The sequence below is a fragment of the Bombina bombina genome, chromosome 3 (assembly GCF_027579735.1).
Source record: "Bombina bombina isolate aBomBom1 chromosome 3, aBomBom1.pri, whole genome shotgun sequence".
NCBI classification, from domain to species: Eukaryota; Metazoa; Chordata; class Amphibia; order Anura; family Bombinatoridae; genus Bombina; species Bombina bombina.
The window spans coordinates 1,258,348,925-1,258,369,163 of NC_069501.1; the positions used below are offsets into that span (position 1 = coordinate 1,258,348,925).

General features: G+C 45.9%; 1 protein-coding gene across 5 annotated transcripts in view; it reads left to right on the plus strand.

The window, feature by feature from the left end:
- Window positions 1–20,239, plus strand: part of LOC128654718 (ecto-ADP-ribosyltransferase 5) — a 189,923-nt gene that overhangs the window by 46,320 nt on the left and 123,364 nt on the right. For all 5 annotated transcript variants that reach the window (XM_053708798.1, XM_053708800.1, XM_053708797.1 and 2 more), the window contains exon 2: window positions 12,791–12,904. In XM_053708798.1, the coding sequence (XP_053564773.1) occupies window positions 12,838–12,904 (67 nt within the window). In that variant the 5' untranslated portion in view covers window positions 12,791–12,837. The remainder of the gene's footprint in view (window positions 1–12,790; window positions 12,905–20,239) is intronic.

The window sequence follows — 20,239 nt, forward strand, 5'->3', positions numbered from 1 at the left end:
GCAGTACATGATACCTGGTAACTGTACAGACTGAGCCTGGTGCAGTACAGGATATCAGGTAACTGTACAGACTTTGCCTGGTGCAGTACAGGAATCCAGATATCAGGTAACTGTACCGACTGATCCTGGTGCAGAACAGGATATTAGGTAACTGTACAGACTGAGCCTGCTGCATTACAGATATCAGGTAAATGTACAGACTGAGCCTGGTGCAGTACAGGGTATCAGGTAACTGTACAGACTGAGCCTGGTGCAGTACAGGATATCAGGTAACTGTACAGACTGGGCCTGGTGCAGTACAGGATATCAGGTAACTGTACAGTTTGAGCCTGGTGTAGTACAGTATATCAGAGTAACTGTACAGACTGAGCCTGCTGCAGTACAGGATATCAGGTAACTGTACAGACTGAGCCTGGTGCAGTACAGGTTATCAGGTAACTGTACAGACTGAGCCTGGTGCAGTACAGGATATCAGGGTAACTGTACAGACTGAGCCCGGTGCAGTACAGGATATCAGGTAACTGTACAGACTGAGCCTGGTGCAGTACAGGATATCAGGTAACTGTACAGACAGCTTGGTGCAGTACAGGTTATCAGGTAACTGTACAGACTGAGCCTGGTGCAGTACAGGATATCAGGTAACTGTACAGACTGAGCCTGGTGCAGTACAGGATATCAGGTAACTGTACAGACTGAGCCTGGTGCAGTACAGGATATCAGGTAACTGTACAGACTGAGCCCGGTGCAGTACAGGATATCAGGTAACTGTACAGACTGAGCCTGGTGCATTACAGGATATCAGGTAACTGTACATACTGAGTGTGGTGCAGTACAGGATATCAGGTAACTGTACAGACTGAGCCTGGTGCAGTACAGGATATCAGGTAACTGTACAGATTGAGCCTGGTGCAGTACAGGATATCATGTAACTGTACAGACTGAGCCTGGTGTAGTACAGGATATCAGGTAACTGTACAGACTGAGCCTGGTGCAGTACAGTACATCAGGTAACTGTACAGTGTGAGCCTGGTGCAGTACATGATATCAGGTAACTGTACAGACTGAGTGTGGTGCAGTACAGGATATCATGTAACTGTACAGACTGAGCCTGGTGCAGTACAAGATATCAGGTAACTGTACAGACTGAGCCTGGTGCAGTACAGTATATAAGGTAACTGTACAGACTGAGCCTGGTGCAGTACAGGATATCAGGTAACTGTACAGACTGAGCCTGGTGCAGCACAGGATATCAGGTAACTCTACAGTTTGAGCCTGGTGTAATACAGGATATCAAAGTAACTGTACAGACTGAGCATGCTGCAGTACAGGATATCAGGTAACTGTACAGACAGCTTGGTGCAGTACAGGTTATCAGGTAACTGTACAGACTGAGCCTGGTGCAGTACAGTATATCAGGTAACTGTACATACGGAGCCTGGTGCAGTACAGGATATCAGGTAGCTGTCAGACAGAGCCTGGTGCAGTACAGGATATCAGGTAACTGTCAGACAGAGCCTGGTGCAGTACAGGATATCAGGTAACTGTACAGCCTGAGCCCGGTGCAGTGCAGGATATCAGGGTAACTGTACAGACTGAGCCTGGTGCAGTACAGTATATCAGGTAACTGTACAGACTGAGCCTGGTGCAGTACAAGATATCAGGTAACTGTACAGTCTGAGCCTGGTGCAGTACAGGATATCAGGGTAACTGTACAGACTGAGCCTGGTGTAGTACAGGATATCAGGTAACTGTACAGACTGAGCCTGGTGCAGTACAGGATATCAGGTAACGGTACAGTCTGAGCCTGGTGCAGTACAGGATATCAGGGTAACTGTATGGACTTGGATCATAGAGCAGTGCAGGATATCAGGTAACTGTACAGAGTGAGCATGGTGCAGTACAGGATATCAGGAAACTGTACAGACTGAGCCTGGTACAGTACAGGATATCAGGTAACTGTCAGACTGAGCTTTGTGCAGTACAGGATATCAGGGTAACTGTACAGACTGAGCTTGGTGCAGTATATGATATCAGGTAACTATACATACAGTGCCTGGTGCAGTACAGGATATCAGGTCACAGTGCAGACTGAGCCTGGTGCAGTACAGTATATCAGGTAACTGTACAGACAGAGCCTGGTGCAGTACGGGATATCAGGTAACTGTACAGTCTGAGCCTGGTGCAGTACAGGATATCAGGGTAACTGTATGGACTTGGATCATAGAGCAGTACAGGATATCAGGTAACTGTACAGACTGAGCATGGTGCAGTACAGGATATCAGGTAACTGTACAAACTGAGCCTGGTGGAGTACCGGATATCAGGTAACTGTATAGACTAAGCATGGTGCAGTACAGGATATCAGGTAACTGTACAGACTGAGCCTGGTGGAGTACAGGATATCATGTAACTGCACAGACTGAGCCTGGTGCAGTACAGGATATCAGGTAACTGTACAGACTGAGCCTGGTGTAGTACAGGATATCAGGTATCTGTACAAACTGAGCCTGGTGCAGTACAGGATATCATGTAACTGTACAGACTGAGCCTGGTGCAGTACAGGATATCAGGTAACTGTACAGACTGAGCCCGGTGCAGTACAAGACTCGTAATAGCAGCAGTAGTGAAAAAGCAGCGTTAGGACCTCTTAACGCTGCTTTTTTACCTTAACGCACAACTCGTAATCTAGCTGAGCGTGAGTAAAGATCTAAGATGAAAATGATTAAGAAGAAGAGTATCCGATCTCTACGGTGTTGGAGAATGCTTGTTTCAATCTTCCAAAAAGAATATTGGATAAAATTACAGGAAAGTGTCTATCCAGTGATGTGTAACAGTGTTAGAATGTCGTACATAAAGGAATTGATCCAGTCTTGAAGACGTAACAGTATCCAAAACTGTCAATGAAAAGGTGTGCATAAAAAATGTGTAACAAAAAAAAGAATTGGGAATAGAGATCGAAAAAAAATAAAAAAAAATAAAAAAATAAAAAACTAGATTTGGGACTTGATAATAAACGTGCAATAAAAAATTTGCGATTAAAAAATGCTAGATGATTAGTGTCCAAAACAATAATAATCCTATGCGATGACCATGATCCACGTCTATCTGTGGAAAGAAATAATATAGTGCAATACAATAAATAAAATGTAAACAAGGTGTCTCCTAAATTGGAGGCTTACCAGATAAGAGCCCATATTTGTTAATGCGTGTCGGCCAAAAGTTAGGCCATTCTCAAGACTATCTAACTGTACAACTGTATTTGACCCTGGTGCAGTACATGATACCTGGTAACTGTACAGACTGAGCCTGGTGCAGTACAGGATATCAGGTAACTGTACAGACTTTGCCTGGTGCAGTACAGGAATCCAGATATCAGGTAACTGTACCGACTGATCCTGGTGCAGAACAGGATATTAGGTAACTGTACAGACTGAGCCTGCTGCATTACAGGATATCAGGTAAATGTACAGACTGAGCCTGGTGCAGTACAGGGTATCAGGTAACTGTACAGACTGAGCCTGGTGCAGTACAGGATATCAGGTAACTGTACAGACTGGGCCTGGTGCAGTACAGGATATCAGGTAACTGTACAGTTTGAGCCTGGTGTAGTACAGTATATCAGAGTAACTGTACAGACTGAGCCTGCTGCAGTACAGGATATCAGGTAACTGTACAGACTGAGCCTGGTGCAGTACAGGTTATCAGGTAACTGTACAGACTGAGCCTGGTGCAGTACAGGATATCAGGGTAACTGTACAGACTGAGCCCGGTGCAGTACAGGATATCAGGTAACTGTACAGACTGAGCCTGGTGCAGTACAGGATATCAGGTAACTGTACAGACAGCTTGGTGCAGTACAGGTTATCAGGTAACTGTACAGACTGAGCCTGGTGCAGTACAGGATATCAGGTAACTGTACAGACTGAGCCTGGTGCAGTACAGGATATCAGGTAACTGTACAGACTGAGCCTGGTGCAGTACAGGATATCAGGTAACTGTACAGACTGAGCCCGGTGCAGTACAGGATATCAGGTAACTGTACAGACTGAGCCTGGTGCATTACAGGATATCAGGTAACTGTACATACTGAGCCCAGTGCAGTACAGGATATCAGGTAACTGTACAGACTGAGCCTGGTGCAGTACAGGATATCAGGTAACTGTACAGATTGAGCCTGGTGCAGTACAGGATATCATGTAACTGTACAGACTGAGCCTGGTGTAGTACAGGATATCAGGTAACTGTACAGACTGAGCCTGGTGCAGTACAGTACATCAGGTAACTGTACAGTGTGAGCCTGGTGCAGTACATGATATCAGGTAACTGTACAGACTGAGTGTGGTGCAGTACAGGATATCATGTAACTGTACAGACTGAGCCTGGTGCAGTACAAGATATCAGGTAACTGTACAGACTGAGCCTGGTGCAGTACAGTATATAAGGTAACTGTACAGACTGAGCCTGGTGCAGTACAGGATATCAGGTAACTGTACAGACTGAGCCTGGTGCAGCACAGGATATCAGGTAACTCTACAGTTTGAGCCTGGTGTAATACAGGATATCAAAGTAACTGTACAGACTGAGCATGCTGCAGTACAGGATATCAGGTAACTGTACAGACAGCTTGGTGCAGTACAGGTTATCAGGTAACTGTACAGACTGAGCCTGGTGCAGTACAGGAGATCAGGTAACTGTACATACGGAGCCTGGTGCAGTACAGGATATCAGGTAGCTGTCAGACAGAGCCTGGTGCAGTACAGGATATCAGGTAACTGTCAGACAGAGCCTGGTGCAGTACAGGATATCAGGTAACTGTACAGCCTGAGCCCGGTGCAGTGCAGGATATCAGGGTAACTGTACAGACTGAGCCTGGTGCAGTACAGTATATCAGGTAACTGTACAGACTGAGCCTGGTGCAGTACAAGATATCAGGTAACTGTACAGTCTGAGCCTGGTGCAGTACAGGATATCAGGGTAACTGTACAGACTGAGCCTGGTGTAGTACAGGATATCAGGTAACTGTACAGACTGAGCCTGGTGCAGTACAGGATATCAGGTAACGGTACAGTCTGAGCCTGGTGCAGTACAGGATATCAGGGTAACTGTATGGACTTGGATCATAGAGCAGTGCAGGATATCAGGTAACTGTACAGAGTGAGCATGGTGCAGTACAGGATATCAGGAAACTGTACAGACTGAGCCTGGTACAGTACAGGATATCAGGTAACTGTCAGACTGAGCTTTGTGCAGTACAGGATATCAGGGTAACTGTACAGACTGAGCTTGGTGCAGTATATGATATCAGGTAACTATACATACAGTGCCTGGTGCAGTACAGGATATCAGGTCACAGTACAGACTGAGCCTGGTGCAGTACAGTATATCAGGTAACTGTACAGACAGAGCCTGGTGCAGTACGGGATATCAGGTAACTGTACAGTCTGAGCCTGGTGCAGTACAGGATATCAGGGTAACTGTATGGACTTGGATCATAGAGCAGTACAGGATATCAGGTAACTGTACAGACTGAGCATGGTGCAGTACAGGATATCAGGTAACTGTACAAACTGAGCCTGGTGGAGTACCGGATATCAGGTAACTGTATAGACTAAGCATGGTGCAGTACAGGATATCAGGTAACTGTACAGACTGAGCCTGGTGGAGTACAGGATATCATGTAACTGCACAGACTGAGCCTGGTGCAGTACAGGATATCAGGTAACTGTACAGACTGAGCCTGGTGTAGTACAGGATATCAGGTATCTGTACAAACTGAGCCTGGTGCAGTACAGGATATCATGTAACTGTACAGACTGAGCCTGGTGCAGTACAGGATATCAGGTAACTGTACAGACTGAGCCCGGTGCAGTACAGGATATCAGGTAACTGTACAGACTGAGCCTGGTGCATTACAGGATATCAGGTAACTGTACAGACTGAGCCCAGTGCAGTACAGGATATCAGGTAACTGTACAGACTGAGCCTGGTGCAGTACAGGATATCAGGTAACTGTACAGATTGAGCCTGGTGCAGTACAGGATATCATGTAACTGTACAGACTGAGCCTGGTGTAGTACAGGATATCAGGTAACTGTACAGACTGAGCCTGGTGCAGTACAGTACATCAGGTAACTGTACAGTGTGAGCCTGGTGCAGTACATGATATCAGGTAACTGTACAGACTGAGTGTGGTGCAGTACAGGATATCATGTAACTGTACAGACTGAGCCTGGTGCAGTACAAGATATCAGGTAACTGTACAGACTGAGCCTGGTGCAGTACAGTATATCAGGTAACTGTACAGACTGGGCCTGGTGCAGTACAGGATATCAGGTAACTGTACAGACTGAGCCTGGTGCAGCACAGGATATCAGGTAACTCTACAGTTTGAGCCTGGTGTAATACAGGATATCAAAGTAACTGTACAGACTGAGCCTGCTGCAGTACAGGATATCAGGTAACTGTACAGACATCTTGGTGCAGTACAGGTTATCAGGTAACTGTACAGGCTGAGCCTGGTGCAGTACAGGAGATCAGGTAACTGTACATACGGAGCCTGGTGCAGTACAGGATATCAGGTAGCTGTCAGACAGAGCCTGGTGCAGTACAGGATATCAGGTAACTGTCAGACAGAGCCTGGTGCAGTACAGTATATCAGGTAACTGTACAGCCTGAGCCAGGTGCAGTGCAGGATATCAGGGTAACTGTACAGACTGAGCCTGGTGCAGTACAGGATATCAGGTAACTGTACAGACTGAGCCTGGTGCAGTACAAGATATCAGGTAACTGTACAGTCTGAGCCTGGTGCAGTACAGGATATCAGGGTAACTGTACAGACTGAGCCTGGTGTAGTACAGGATATCAGGTAACTGTACAGACTGAGCCTGGTGCAGTACAGGATATCAGGTAACGGTACAGTCTGAGCCTGGTGCAGTACAGGATATCAGGGTAACTGTATGGACTTGGATCATAGAGCAGTGCAGGATATCAGGTAACTATACAGAGTGAGCATGGTGCAGTACAGGATATCAGGAAACTGTACAGACTGAGCCTGGTACAGTACAGGATATCAGGTAACTGTCAGACTGAGCTTTGTGCAGTACAGGATATCAGGGTAACTGTACAGACTGAGCTTGGTGCAGTATATGATATCAGGTAACTATACATACTGAGCCTGGTGCAGTACAGGATATCAGGTCACAGTACAGACTGAGCCTGGTGCAGTACAGTATATCAGGTAACTGTACAGACAGAGCCTGGTGCAGTACAGGATATCAGGTAACTGTACAGTCTGAGCCTGGTGCAGTACAGGATATCAGGGTAACTGTATTGACTTGGATCATAGAGCAGTACAGGATATCAGGTAACTGTACAGACTGAGCATGGTGCAGTACAGGATATCAGGTAACTGTACAAACTGAGCCTGGTGGAGTACAGGATATCAGGTAACTGTACAGACTAAGCATGGTGCAGTACAGGATATCAGGTAACTGTACAGACTGAGCCTGGTGGAGTACAGGATATCATGTAACTGCACAGACTGAGCCTGGTGCAGTACAGGATATCAGGTAACTGTACAGACTGAGCCTGGTGTAGTACAGGATATCAGGTAACTGTACAAACTGAGCATGGTGCAGTACAGGATATCATGTAACTGTACAGACTGAGCCTGGTGTAGTACAGGATATCAGGTAACTGTACAGACTGAGCATGGTGCAGTACAGGATATCATGTAAATGTACAGACTGAGCAGGATGTCAGGTAACTGTCAGACTGAGCCTTGTGCAGTACAGGATATAAGGGTAACTGTACAGACTGAGTCTGGTGCAGTACAGGAGATCATGTAACTGCACAGACTGAGCCTGGTGCAGTACAGGATATCAGGTAACTGTACAGACTGAGCCTGGTGTAGTACAGGATATCAGGTAACTGTACAAACTGAGCATGGTGCAGTACAGGATATCATGTAAATGTACAGACTGAGCCTGGTGCAGTGCAGGATATCAGGTAACTGTCAGACTGAGCCTTGTGCAGTACAGGATATAAGGGTAACTGTACAGACTGAGTCTGGTGCAGTACAGGAGATCAGGTAACTGTACAGAGTGAGCATGGTGCAGTACAGGATATCAGGAAACTGTACAGACTGAGCCTGGTACAGTACAGGATATCAGGTAACTGTCAGACTGAGCTTTGTGCAGTACAGGATATCAGGGTAACTGTACAGACTGAGCCTGGTGCAGTACAGGATATCAGGTAACTGTACAAACTGAGCCTGGTGGAGTACAGGATATCAGGTAACTGTACAGACTAAGCATGGTGCAGTACAGGATATCAGGTAACTGTACAGACTGAGCCTGGTGGAGTACAGGATATCATGTAACTGCACAGACTGAGCCTGGTGCAGTACAGGATATCAGGTAACTGTACAGACTGAGCCTGGTGTAGTACAGGATATCAGGTAACTGTACAAACTGAGCATGGTGCAGTACAGGATATCATGTAACTGTACAGACTGAGCCTGGTGTAGTACAGGATATCAGGTAACTGTACAGACTGAGCATGGTGCAGTACAGGATATCATGTAAATGTACAGACTGAGCCTGGTGCAGTGCAGGATATCAGGTAACTGTCAGACTGAGCCTTGTGCAGTACAGGATATAAGGGTAACTGTACAGACTGAGTCTGGTGCAGTACAGGAGATCAGGTAACTGAACAGACAGAGCCTGGTGTAGTACAGGATATCAGGTAACTGTACAGTCTGAGTCTGGTGCAGTACAGGAGTACAGGATATCATGTAACTGCACAGACTGAGCCTGGTGCAGTACAGGATATCAGGTAACTGTTTAGACTGAGCCTGGTGCAGTACAGGATATCATGTAACTGTACAGACTGAGCCTGGTGTAGTACAGGATATCAGGTAACTGTACAAACTGAGCATGGTGCAGTACAGGATATCATGTAACTGTACAGACTGAGCCTGGTGTAGTACAGGATATCAGGTAACTGTACAGACTGAGCATGGTGCAGTACAGGATATCATGTAAATGTACAGACTGAGCCTGGTGCAGTGCAGGATATCAGGTAACTGTCAGACTGAGCCTTGTGCAGTACAGGATATAAGGGTAACTGTACAGACTGAGTCTGGTGCAGTACAGGAGATCAGGTAACTGAACAGACAGAGCCTGGTGTAGTACAGGATATCAGGTAACTGTACAGTCTGAGTCTGGTGCAGTACAGGAGTACAGGATATCATGTAACTGCACAGACTGAGCCTGGTGCAGTACAGGATATCAGTTAACTGTTTAGACTGAGCCGGGTGCAGTACAGGATATCATGTAACTGTACAGACTGAGCCTGGTGTAGTACAGGATATCAGGTACTGTACAAACTGAGCATGGTGCAGTACAGGATATCATGTAACTGTACAGACTGAGCCTGGTGTAGTACAGGATATCAGGTAACTGTACAGACTGAGCATGGTGCAGTACAGGATATCATGTAAATGTACAGACTGAGCCTGGTGCAGTGCAGGATATCAGGTAACTGTCAGACTGAGCCTTGTGCAGTACAGGATATAAGGGTAACTGTACAGACTGAGTCTGGTGCAGTACAGGAGATCAGGTAACTGAACAGACAGAGCCTGGTGTAGTACAGGATATCAGGTAACTGTACAGTCTGAGTCTGGTGCAGTACAGGATATCAGGTAACTGTACAGACAGAGCCTGGTGCAGTACAGGATATCAGGTAACTGTACAGAATGGGCCTGGTACAGTACAGGATATCAGGTAACTGTACAGACTGAGCCTGGTGCAGTACAGGGTATCAGGTAACTGTACAGACTGAGCCTGGTGCAGTACAGGATATCAGGTAACTGTACAGACAGAGCCTGGTGCAGTACAGGGTATCAGGTAACTGTACAGACTGAGCCTGGTGCAGTGCAGGATATCAGGTAACTGTACAGACTAGGCCTGGTGCAGTACAGGATATCAGGTAACTGTACAGACTGATCCTGGTGCAGTACAGGATATCAGGTAACTGTACAGACTGAGTCTGGTGTAGTACAGGATATCATGTAACTGTATAGACTGAGCCTGGTGCAGTACAGGATATCAGGTAACTGTACAGACTGAGTCTGGTGCAGTACAGGATATCAGTTAACTGTACAGACTGAGCCTGGTGCAGTACAAGATATCAGATAACTGTATAGACTGAGTCTGGTGCAGTACAGAATATCAGGTAACAGCATAGACTGAGTCTGGTGCAGTACAGGATATCAGGTAACTGTACAGACTGAGCCTGCTGCAGTACAGGATATCAGATAACTGTACAGACTGAGTCTGGTGCAGTACAGAATATTAGATAACTGTACAAACAGAGCCTGGTGCAGTACAGGATATCAGGTAACTGTACTGACAGATCCTGGTGCAGTACAGGATTTCAGGTACCAGTAAAGACTGAGCCTGGTGCAGTACAGGATATCAGGTAACTGTACATAGACTTAGAGAAAAATGGGTCCAATGGCACTACTTGTAAATTATGCAAAACTTCCTATAGCACAAGTTTAATAGTAAAGTAAAGGAATACATTTATAAACAGTGAGCTGAGGGGTGCTGTGTATAGGCAAACTTAGAAAGAACTTGTTTAGGAGGTGAATGCCTCCTAATGAAAGTATACACATATAGCACTCAGGGAGTTTAATGAGATAGTCTTATGATCTTGCATCAGATCTCTGACATAAATCTGCAGTGTTGTTGCTATTGCTAATCTCATATAAGACGTGGACAGATGAAAAAATGATTAAAATATAACTTTTAATAGAGATATGTTTAAAATAGGGAAGAAAAACTATTAAATTAAAAACACACAGAATCAAAGTGTTGCTATGGTGCATTCTAAATTGTATATGTTGCAACGTGGTTGTCTGAGGGGACAAATAAGTATAAGGAGGTTGACTTGCCCACCTTGAGAGGTGTGTGTGTAGCTGACCACAATTAATGATAAATACCTTTATACCTTTAGATTTAGGTAGCTTGACATCACTGGGTAACCATAATAATTGATGTTGATGTTTGAGAATAAAAATCTCACTTAGTTAACAAAAAGATTGGTTATAGTGTATAGAGGTAAACCACTAATGTTCACTAGGATATATTTAGATGAATTTACACTTTTGTGGCTTGCAAGCTGCAGCAGCAATTGTTGACCCCACACGGAAGTGTATCTGTTGTGAACCGGGGGAGGTCAAAGAACATTTACTCGCTTGAAATTTCTAGCTGTTACTTAACCGCAATCCACATATGTTTCAAGGACAGATATCCCAAATGATCACAGTTAAGGGATATTATAGTTATGTGAGTGATTTTTATGACAATACAAATTAACCTCATATGCAAAATATATTTAAGCTCACGAGTCATATTTTCAATAGACTTTAGCTACATATTAACCTTATGAGTGCTGATAGTCATCGCATAAAATATCCTATGATGACAAATATTTCAGTAAATCATTAAACATTTTTGTGAGAGATAATTTGGGTAAATATATCATCCTCTCGAAGAAATAATATACTATTCTTATGAATGATATTATTAATAGGTTTTAGTAACATATTCACCTTAAGAGTATTGAACACCATCCCTCAATATTAAATACCATTACCTCAAATATCACAAGATATTGTGAACTCAGTATTAACCAATATAGTAAATTATCAAATAGAGCAATTGCAATATTTTAAATCAGCCCTATACAAAATACAGGTAGCCCTCGTTTTACAACGGTTCAATTTACACCGTTTCAGAATAACAACCTTTTTTTCCAGTCATGTGACTGCTATTGAAAAGCAACTATAAACAGTGCAAGTGCTATATTTATAATTAGCCGAATATCAAGCATCAGTTTTAATACTGTCTAAAGTGCACGATTATTACTGGCATCAACCATAACATCTAGCATAACGTTTAACAAGTGTTATTATTTTTTGTAACTTATTTCACTATGTTTCAATCTCATTACTATATATCGTTATGTTCTCCAATGAGCAATGACTGCTGAATGATTAAGCAGATATCTGCAAAGCTCACACAAACATGGGCCTTCTTTATCACAAAGAAACATCATACACTTTTGCTTAATGCTACTCAGCAAAACAAATACATGTGAATCTCACCATAAAGGTTCACAAAAGTGTTCATATTTGTGTAAAGAAACATATGATTTCATTCTACTGATCGTGCTAAGTCATGACTTCAACCGTGTTATAGATATAAGTTAATCTACAAACGTCTGTGCAGAATTTTGTTATATTTTAATAATTTTTTCATCTGTCCACGTCTTATATGAGATTAGCAATAGCAACAAAACTGCAGATTTATGTCAGAGATCTGATGCAAGATCATAAGACTATCTCATTAAACTCCCTGAGTGCTATATGTGTATACTTTCATTAGGAGGCATTCACCTCCTAAACAAGTTCTTTCTAACTGTACATAGAGCCTGGTGCAGTACAGGATATCAGGTAACTGTACAGACTGAGCCTGGTGCAGTACAGGATATCAGGTAACTGTACAGACTGAGCCTGGTGCAGTATAGGATATCAGGTAACTGTATAGAAAGAACCTGGTGCAGTACAGGATATCAGGTAACTGTACAGACTGAGCCTGGTGCAGTACAAGATATCAGGGTAACTGTATGGACTTGGATCCTAGAGCAGTACAGGTTATTAGGCAGTGAAATTACTGAAATATGTTACAGACAAGATGTAACTTTCACTATTTTCATTTTCAAGGATGAGATTTTCACCTGTTAAGAAGATGAAATGAAGTGCTTAAAACAATGATAACAACCATATTACTTCTCACCTGTGTTACGCTCTGTCCTGACCTAGTTGGAAAGTTTCAAGGTAATAATTTTGTGTTTATGGAGGCACATTAAGACTATCTTTCTATCTATCTATCTATCTATCTATCTATCTGTCTATCTGTCTATCTGTCTGTCTGTCTGTCTGTCTGTGTATGTCTGTCTGTATCTATCTATCTATCTATCTATCTATCTATCTATCTATCTATCTATCTATCTATCTATCTATCTATCTATATCTATCTATCTATCTATCTATCTGTCTGTATATATCTATCTATCACACCTTTATTAATAACAAAAATAATAAAAAGTCCATAAGTCAAATAACAAGCCAGCAGTCAAAACCAGAGCTGGTAGTCAGATGAGCCGAGTCAGGAGCCAAAGCGAGTAGTCAGACAAGTTGGAATCAGGAACAAGGAGAACAGCAAAGTCAGGAACAAGCCAGGGATCAGGAACCAGAAGAGACGTCAGACTAGCCAGGTAATACACAGGAACTCACAAACAGGTCTGAGACAACGCAAGAGCAAAGCATACTGAACAGAGGCCCTTTACATTATAAGTGATGACATCACAATTCTGAGACTGCAACCTGTCTCACACGGATGATGTACAACAGTCTGACCATAAGAGGGCGTGCAGGAAATGAGAAGCATCACCCACTCTGAACCAGATTTAGCAAGAAAGGTGAGTAAAAATGGCTGCCAGCAGCACATGGCAAACAAAGCAGGGAAAAAACTCTGACAGTACCCTCCCCTCAATGACCCCTCCCCCGCTGGAGGACAAAAGGCTTATTCGGGAAATGGGCATAGAAGGCACAAAGGAGGGCGAGAGCATGAACATCAGAGGAGGGAACCCATGAACACTCCTCCGGACCGTAACCCCTCCAGTGAACCAAATACTGTACGCGACCCCTGGACATACGAGAGTCAATAATGCTGCTGACCTCATATTCTTCATGGTTGTCAACAAAGATAGGATGGGGACGAGGCAACACAGTGGTAAACCGATTACAAACCAATGGTTTCAAGAGGAAGACATGAAAAACCTGCGCATTGCAGGAGGAAGGTCAAGAGCATAGGCCACAGGATTGACCCGTCGGAGTATCCGAAAAAGACCAACATAACGGGGAGCCAGTTTATTGGAAGGCACACGAAGGTTCAAGTTGCGGGAGGACAGCCAAACCTTCTCACCAACTTGGTAGGAAGGCGCGGGCAGACGCCTACGATCAGCCTGGAACTTTTGGCACTGCATAGAATGATGAAGGCAATCCTGAATCTGCACCCAGGGGGAACAGAGTTACTGGAGATGCTCCTCCAAAGCCAGAATTCCCTGAGACATGAATGAATCGGGCAACAAGGATGGTTGAAACCCATAATTTGCCATAACTGGGAGGAAGCATTAATAGCATTATTACCAGCGAACTCTGCCCAAGGTAACAGTTCAGACCAATTATTGTGGTGATCTGAGACATAGCAACAGAGGAATGGTTCCAGAGCTTGATTAGACCGTTCCGCAGCCCCATTGGATTGAGGGTAATATGCAGAGGAGAAGGAAAGCTGGATCCCCATTTGAGCACAAAAGGAACGCCAAAATCTGGAGACAAACTGGCTACCCCGGTCCAACACTATCTCCTTGGGTAACCCATGTAAACGTAAGACATCCCGGGCAAGAATTGAAGCAAGCTCCTGAGCAGTAGGCAACTTCTTCAAGGGAATGCAATGTGACATTTTAGAAAAACGGTCAACCACCATTAAGATAACAGTATTGCCATAGGAAACAGGGAGCTCGACAATGAAGTCCATGGAAAGATGTGTCCAAGGACGCTCACCATTAGCAATAGGTTGAAGAAGACCCACAGGTAGATATCGAGGAGTCTTATTCTGTGCACAGACTGAGCAGGAGGCAACATATGCAGCAACATCAGAACGAAGTCCTGGCCACCAGAATTGTCGAGTGACAGACCAAATCATTTGGTTCTTGCCCGGGTGACCTGCGGCTTTAGGGTAGTGGTAAGTGTGCAATAGTTTAGTTTGAAGATTCTCAGGTACAAAGCACTTACCACTATGTTTCTCAGTAGGTGCATTGGTTTGTGCAGCCAGGATCTCTTTCCCTAAGGGAGAAGTCAAATTAGTACGTATGGTGGCCAAAATATGGTCAGGAGGTATAAATGGAATAGGTACAGACTCCTCCTTGGACAGAGGAGAAAATTGATGAGAGAGGGCATCAGCCCTAACATTCTTACTACCAGGCAGGTAGAAAACCACATAATTAAACCAAGACAAAAATAGCACCCATCTGGCCTGTCGGGGCGACAAACGTTTTGCTTCTGATAGATAAGTCAAATTCTTGTGGTCAGTAAGAATGAGCACAAGAATGAGTGCCAAAATTATGGCCAGTAATTCCCTGTCACCAATTTCATAATTGCACTCCGCCGGAGACAATTTCTTAGAGAAGAAACCACACGGATGCAAGGAACCACCAGGCTTAGGACGTTGAGACAAGAGGGCACCTACTCCAGTCTCCGATGCATCAACCTCAAGAACGAAAGACAGGACAGGGTTAGGATGAGCCAGAACTGGAGCAGCAGCAAAGGCAGTCTTAAGACTCTCAAAAGCCTTATTGGCAGTAGGTGACCAATGGAGTGGATCATTCTCCTTACGGCTTATGTCAGTGATAGGTTTGATCAAGGAAGAAAAGTTTTTAATAAACTTCCTATAGTAATTGGCCAAGCCCAAAAAACGTTGAATAAAGTGAAGACCAACTGGGTGAGGCCACTGCAGGACTTCAGACAACTTGTCAGAATCCATGGAGAACCCTGCAATGGAGATTACATAACCTAGAATTTTTACTTGAGTCTGATGGAACTCATATTTCTTGAGTTTACAAAACAGGCCGTTCTCAGGTAGTCTCTGAAATACCCGTGTAACATCAGAACAATGAGCCTCAAGAGTGGGTGAGTGTATGAGGATATCATCTGTGACGGATACCCCGGCTACCCCGACTGGGTAGCTCTGCCAAAAAGGTCCTGCTTCCTCCCTGCCGACTGCAGCCCTGTAGCTGGCAAGTGACCACAGCTTGTAGCCACCCCTGATGCCTGACAGCACCAGTATTCAGGGTCCCACCCTGTGGCATACTCTGGCTACCCAGACTGGGTAGCTTTGCCTGAGAGTCCTTCCTCTGCCTGGAACAGGCTGCTATGTAGCCCAGGAAAGTGATTTTAGCTGGAGCACACCTAAATAACTAGACAGACTAGCATTCAGGTGAAACAGGAACTGATTTTATTGAGAAACACACACATCTTTTATACACACAACTCATCTTGATAAGACGCTGGACAATGCCCCAATTTTCCCGCCATTCTTGCCCCTCCAGACAGGCTAGCACCTCCATAGAAGCCACAGGACCAGGACCCAGGGGTGGCAGTTTTGGGGTGATACAGGTGGAGCGGTGGCATTTCCATGATGTTGTTTTAAAGCTCTTGGTCCCCAGATGCCACAGTCCAAAAATCAGCATGATTCGTTACTGGGGACCGGAGTTACAGTCCGTTGAAGTTATGGGGTTAGGGGTGTCCAAAACCCCTGGTTCCCAAAGGAGCTCCCCTCTGGTAATTCCCCCACCTCTTGTCCTCCTTAGGGGCTACTAATCCCCAAAAGAGCGGAGCTCTGGGGCATATGGTTGCTGGAGTGACCAGGGGTAAAGTTAGCAGGTGTCCTGCTGTCCTGTGGCCGGCCGGGAGTTCCAGGAGCCCAGCCAGCCTGAGAGGAGTTAGACGGGTGTCCGTTGTGAGGCGGCCAACTGGGAGTTACAGGAGCCCGTCCAGCCTAGGAGGGTTTTCCTGGTCATACACCAGCTCTTCACAAAACAAGCAAACAAATGCTTCCAGAGATTGTGGTTGCTCTGAGGAGCCCAAAACCACTGAGAAACAACAGGGGTGAGGTTGTAGGGGGATGGTGGATAGCCTTAGCTCTCTGGTATCCGTGACATCTCTCCCCCTCCAGTTCGGCAGACCCGGCTAGACCCTTAACGGGTCGGCCTGGGGCTGTCCGACGGTGGCCCTCCACTTCTTGGTTGCTGAGAGAGGTTATCCCATCTCTCCAGAGCTTGGGGCATCCTGGGGGTTCCTGCTGGTGTTTATACCCTGCACCCTGGGCACAGGGATAGTCACATAAGGCAAAGTTCCGAACAAGTTTGCTAAGGCCGGCTCCAAAACAATTGCTGTCCCACAAGTTACAATATCCTTAAGTTCCATGGCCACACTGCCTCTCTCTGTGACACTCTGTTTAGTACCGGCTGACCCACCCCAGGCCGGAGGGGGAGGTTGCTCCTTGGTGGGGCAGGCAAAGCTTGGGTGCCCAAACATATGGCACCAACTGTATAAGCTTTTATCCTCCTTGCCTAATGCAATGCCTGCCCCAAGTGAGAAATACTCTGGGATAAGAAAAGGGTAGAGACCCTGCCAAGCTACTGAGGGGAGAGACCGTCTGTCTCTTCTCCCGAGAAGGAGAGCTACCACTAGGGAGGGAGGTCTGCCACCTCCGCTCCATGGGAAACTGTGCTACCGCTGGGGAGGGAGACCGGCTGTCTCTGCTCCCTGTAAGGGGTTCTGCCCCTTTTGAGAGAGACCGACTGTCTCCTATCCCAGAAAGGGATTCGGCCGCTGGGGAGAGATATCGATACCCGTCTCTCCCTGCAAGGGCTTCTCTGTAAGGGGAGGGAGGATAACTACCTCCGCTCCTGAAGGATGGATCTGCCGCTGGGGAGAGAGACCGACTGTCTCCTCTCCCAGGAAGGGGTTCTGTGTAAGGGGAGGGAGGGCGACTTCCTCCGCTCCCAGGGGATGGCTCTGCCGCTGGGGAGAGAGACCGACTGTCTCCTCTCCCTGCTCCTGGCTCTGCCACTGGGGAGTGAGACTGACTGTCTCCTCTCCCAGGAAGGGGTTCTGCTTACGGGGAGGTAAGATGACTACCTCTGCTCCCATGGGATGGCTCTGCCGCTGGGGAGAGAGACCGGCTGTCTCCTCTCCCTGTACCTGGCTCTGCTGCTGGGGAGAGAGACTGACTGTCTCCTCTCCCGAGAAGGGGTTCTGCTGCTGGGGAGAGTTATCGACATCCATCTCTCCCTGCAAGGGGTTCTCTGTAAGGGGAGGGAGACTGACTACCTCCACTCCCAGGGGATGGCTCTGCCGCTGGGGAGAGAGACCGACTGTCTCTCCTGGCTCCTGGCTCTTCCGCTGGGGAGAGAGACCGACTGTCTCCTCTCCCAGGAAGGGATTCTGCTGCTGGGGAGAGTTATAAATTGCTGCTGGAAAACAGCTGGAGCATTACATAGGCCAAAAGGGCATTACAAGATACTCATAATGCCTGCTCCTGGTGTTAAATGCTGTTTTTCATTTGTGGCCCTCCTTAATCCTAACGAGATTGTATGCTCCTCTCAAATCAAGTTTAGAAAAGACCGTAGCTCCCTTGAGGCGGTCAAAGAGTTCCATAATGAACGGAATAGGGTAAGCATTCTTAATGGTAAGATGATTAAGACCCCTATAATCGATGCATGGTCTTAACTCACCACACTTTTTCTTCACGAAGAAAAAGCCAGCCCCTGCAGGAGAGTAGGATTTGCGGATGATCCCCCGTGACAGAGCATCGGCAACATACTCCTCCATAGCACAATTCTCTGCAACCGAGAGAAGGTAAACACGGCCCTGAGGAGGAATGGCTCTGGGTTGCAGATCTATGACATGATCGTAAGACTGGTGAGGAGGCAATGTACCAGCACGCACCTTGTCAAAAACGTCTTGGAACTCTCAGTACTCCTCAGGCAATTGAGATACCGAAGAAGTGCACAGGACTGTGACTGGTTTCCGAAGACAAGTGGAAATACATTGCGAAGACCACGACAAAATTTCGGACCTACGTCAGTCGAGACTGTGATTGTGCTTTTGGAGCCAGGGATAACCCTGAACAACCAGAAACTGCAGAGAAATAATCACCTGGAATTTCAAAATGGAGAGCCCCAACAGCCATGGATAATGGAGTGGTTTCATGAGTAACTAGTGCAGGATGAAGAGGCCTGCCATCAATGGCCTCAATAGCAAGCGGAATGGACCGAGGCAATACAGAAATGGAGTGCTGTGGTACAAAAGCACTGTCATTGAAATAGCCCGCAGCACCGGAGTCAACAAGAGCCTGGGTGACTATGGAGGAGTCCACCCAGTAAAGGACAACCGTGACCAAAGGTTTCGCCTTTAGAGGTTCTGGGGATGAGTATAAACCACCCAATGTCTGCCCCCGACAGGACCCTAGGTGTGAGCGTTTAACCGGCCGTGTAGGACAAAACATAAAAAGTTGGCCCTGTAACCCGCAATAGAGATAGAGCCCCTCCCTCCTCTAAAAGGCCCTCTCTGCCGCGGAGAGACGCGTAAAACCCAACTGCATAGGCACAGCAGTACCTGGTGACTCTGGACCAGGAGACATGGGAGGAGAGGGAGGCATGGGTGGGTGGGAACGACAACATAGGAGACAACGGTACAGGAAGCTTCCGCAAGTGCTCCTTGAAAGAGGGCCTCTCTCTGAGTCTGATGTCAATTAGGATTAAAAAAGACACCAAAGCCTTTGAGATCCTCTGATAAATCTCTGGCAGCAACTTCGTCTTTAATCACATCAGAAAGCCCATGAAAGAAGGCGGCAACAAGGGCTTTATTGTTCCAACCAACTTCTGTGGTAAGCGTACGGAACTCAATGGCATACTGAGCAACAGATCTCGTACCTTGCTGAATGGACATGAGTCATTTGGCAGCAGAGGAGGAGCGAGCTGGAACATCAAATGCCCTTCGAAATGGAGGCCCCAAATTCAGGGTAATTAGAAATCACAAAGGGCCGTGTCAGAGAGTAAAGAGATGAGAAATCCCACCTTAGCTCTGCCAGAGGGAAACGCCTGAGCTAACATCTCAAAGTAAATGCCCATCTGTTTCAAAAACCCTCTGCACTGATTAGGATCACCTCCATAATGCTGAGGTAGAGGTGCAGAACTGGACATGCTCCTGGTATGACTAGGTGCAGCAGCGGAAACAGGAGTAGCCATAACTTGTGGGAGACTCTGGTCCAAATGTGCAGTGCGAGTCAGCAGGGTTTGGCAGGGCTAGTGCAAATTGATCCAATCGGTGATTCTGTTCCTCAATCCTGGAAATGATGGTAGGTAAAGGTGGATTATTAGCACCATCAGGATTCATGGCCCTTGCGCAATGTCAGGGTGCCAGGAATCAGACAAGAAGTGCAAAAATAATCACACCTTTATTAATAACAAAAATAATAAAAAGTCCATAAGTCAAATAACAAGCCAGGAGTCAAAACCAGAGCTGGCAGTCAGACGAGCCAAGTCA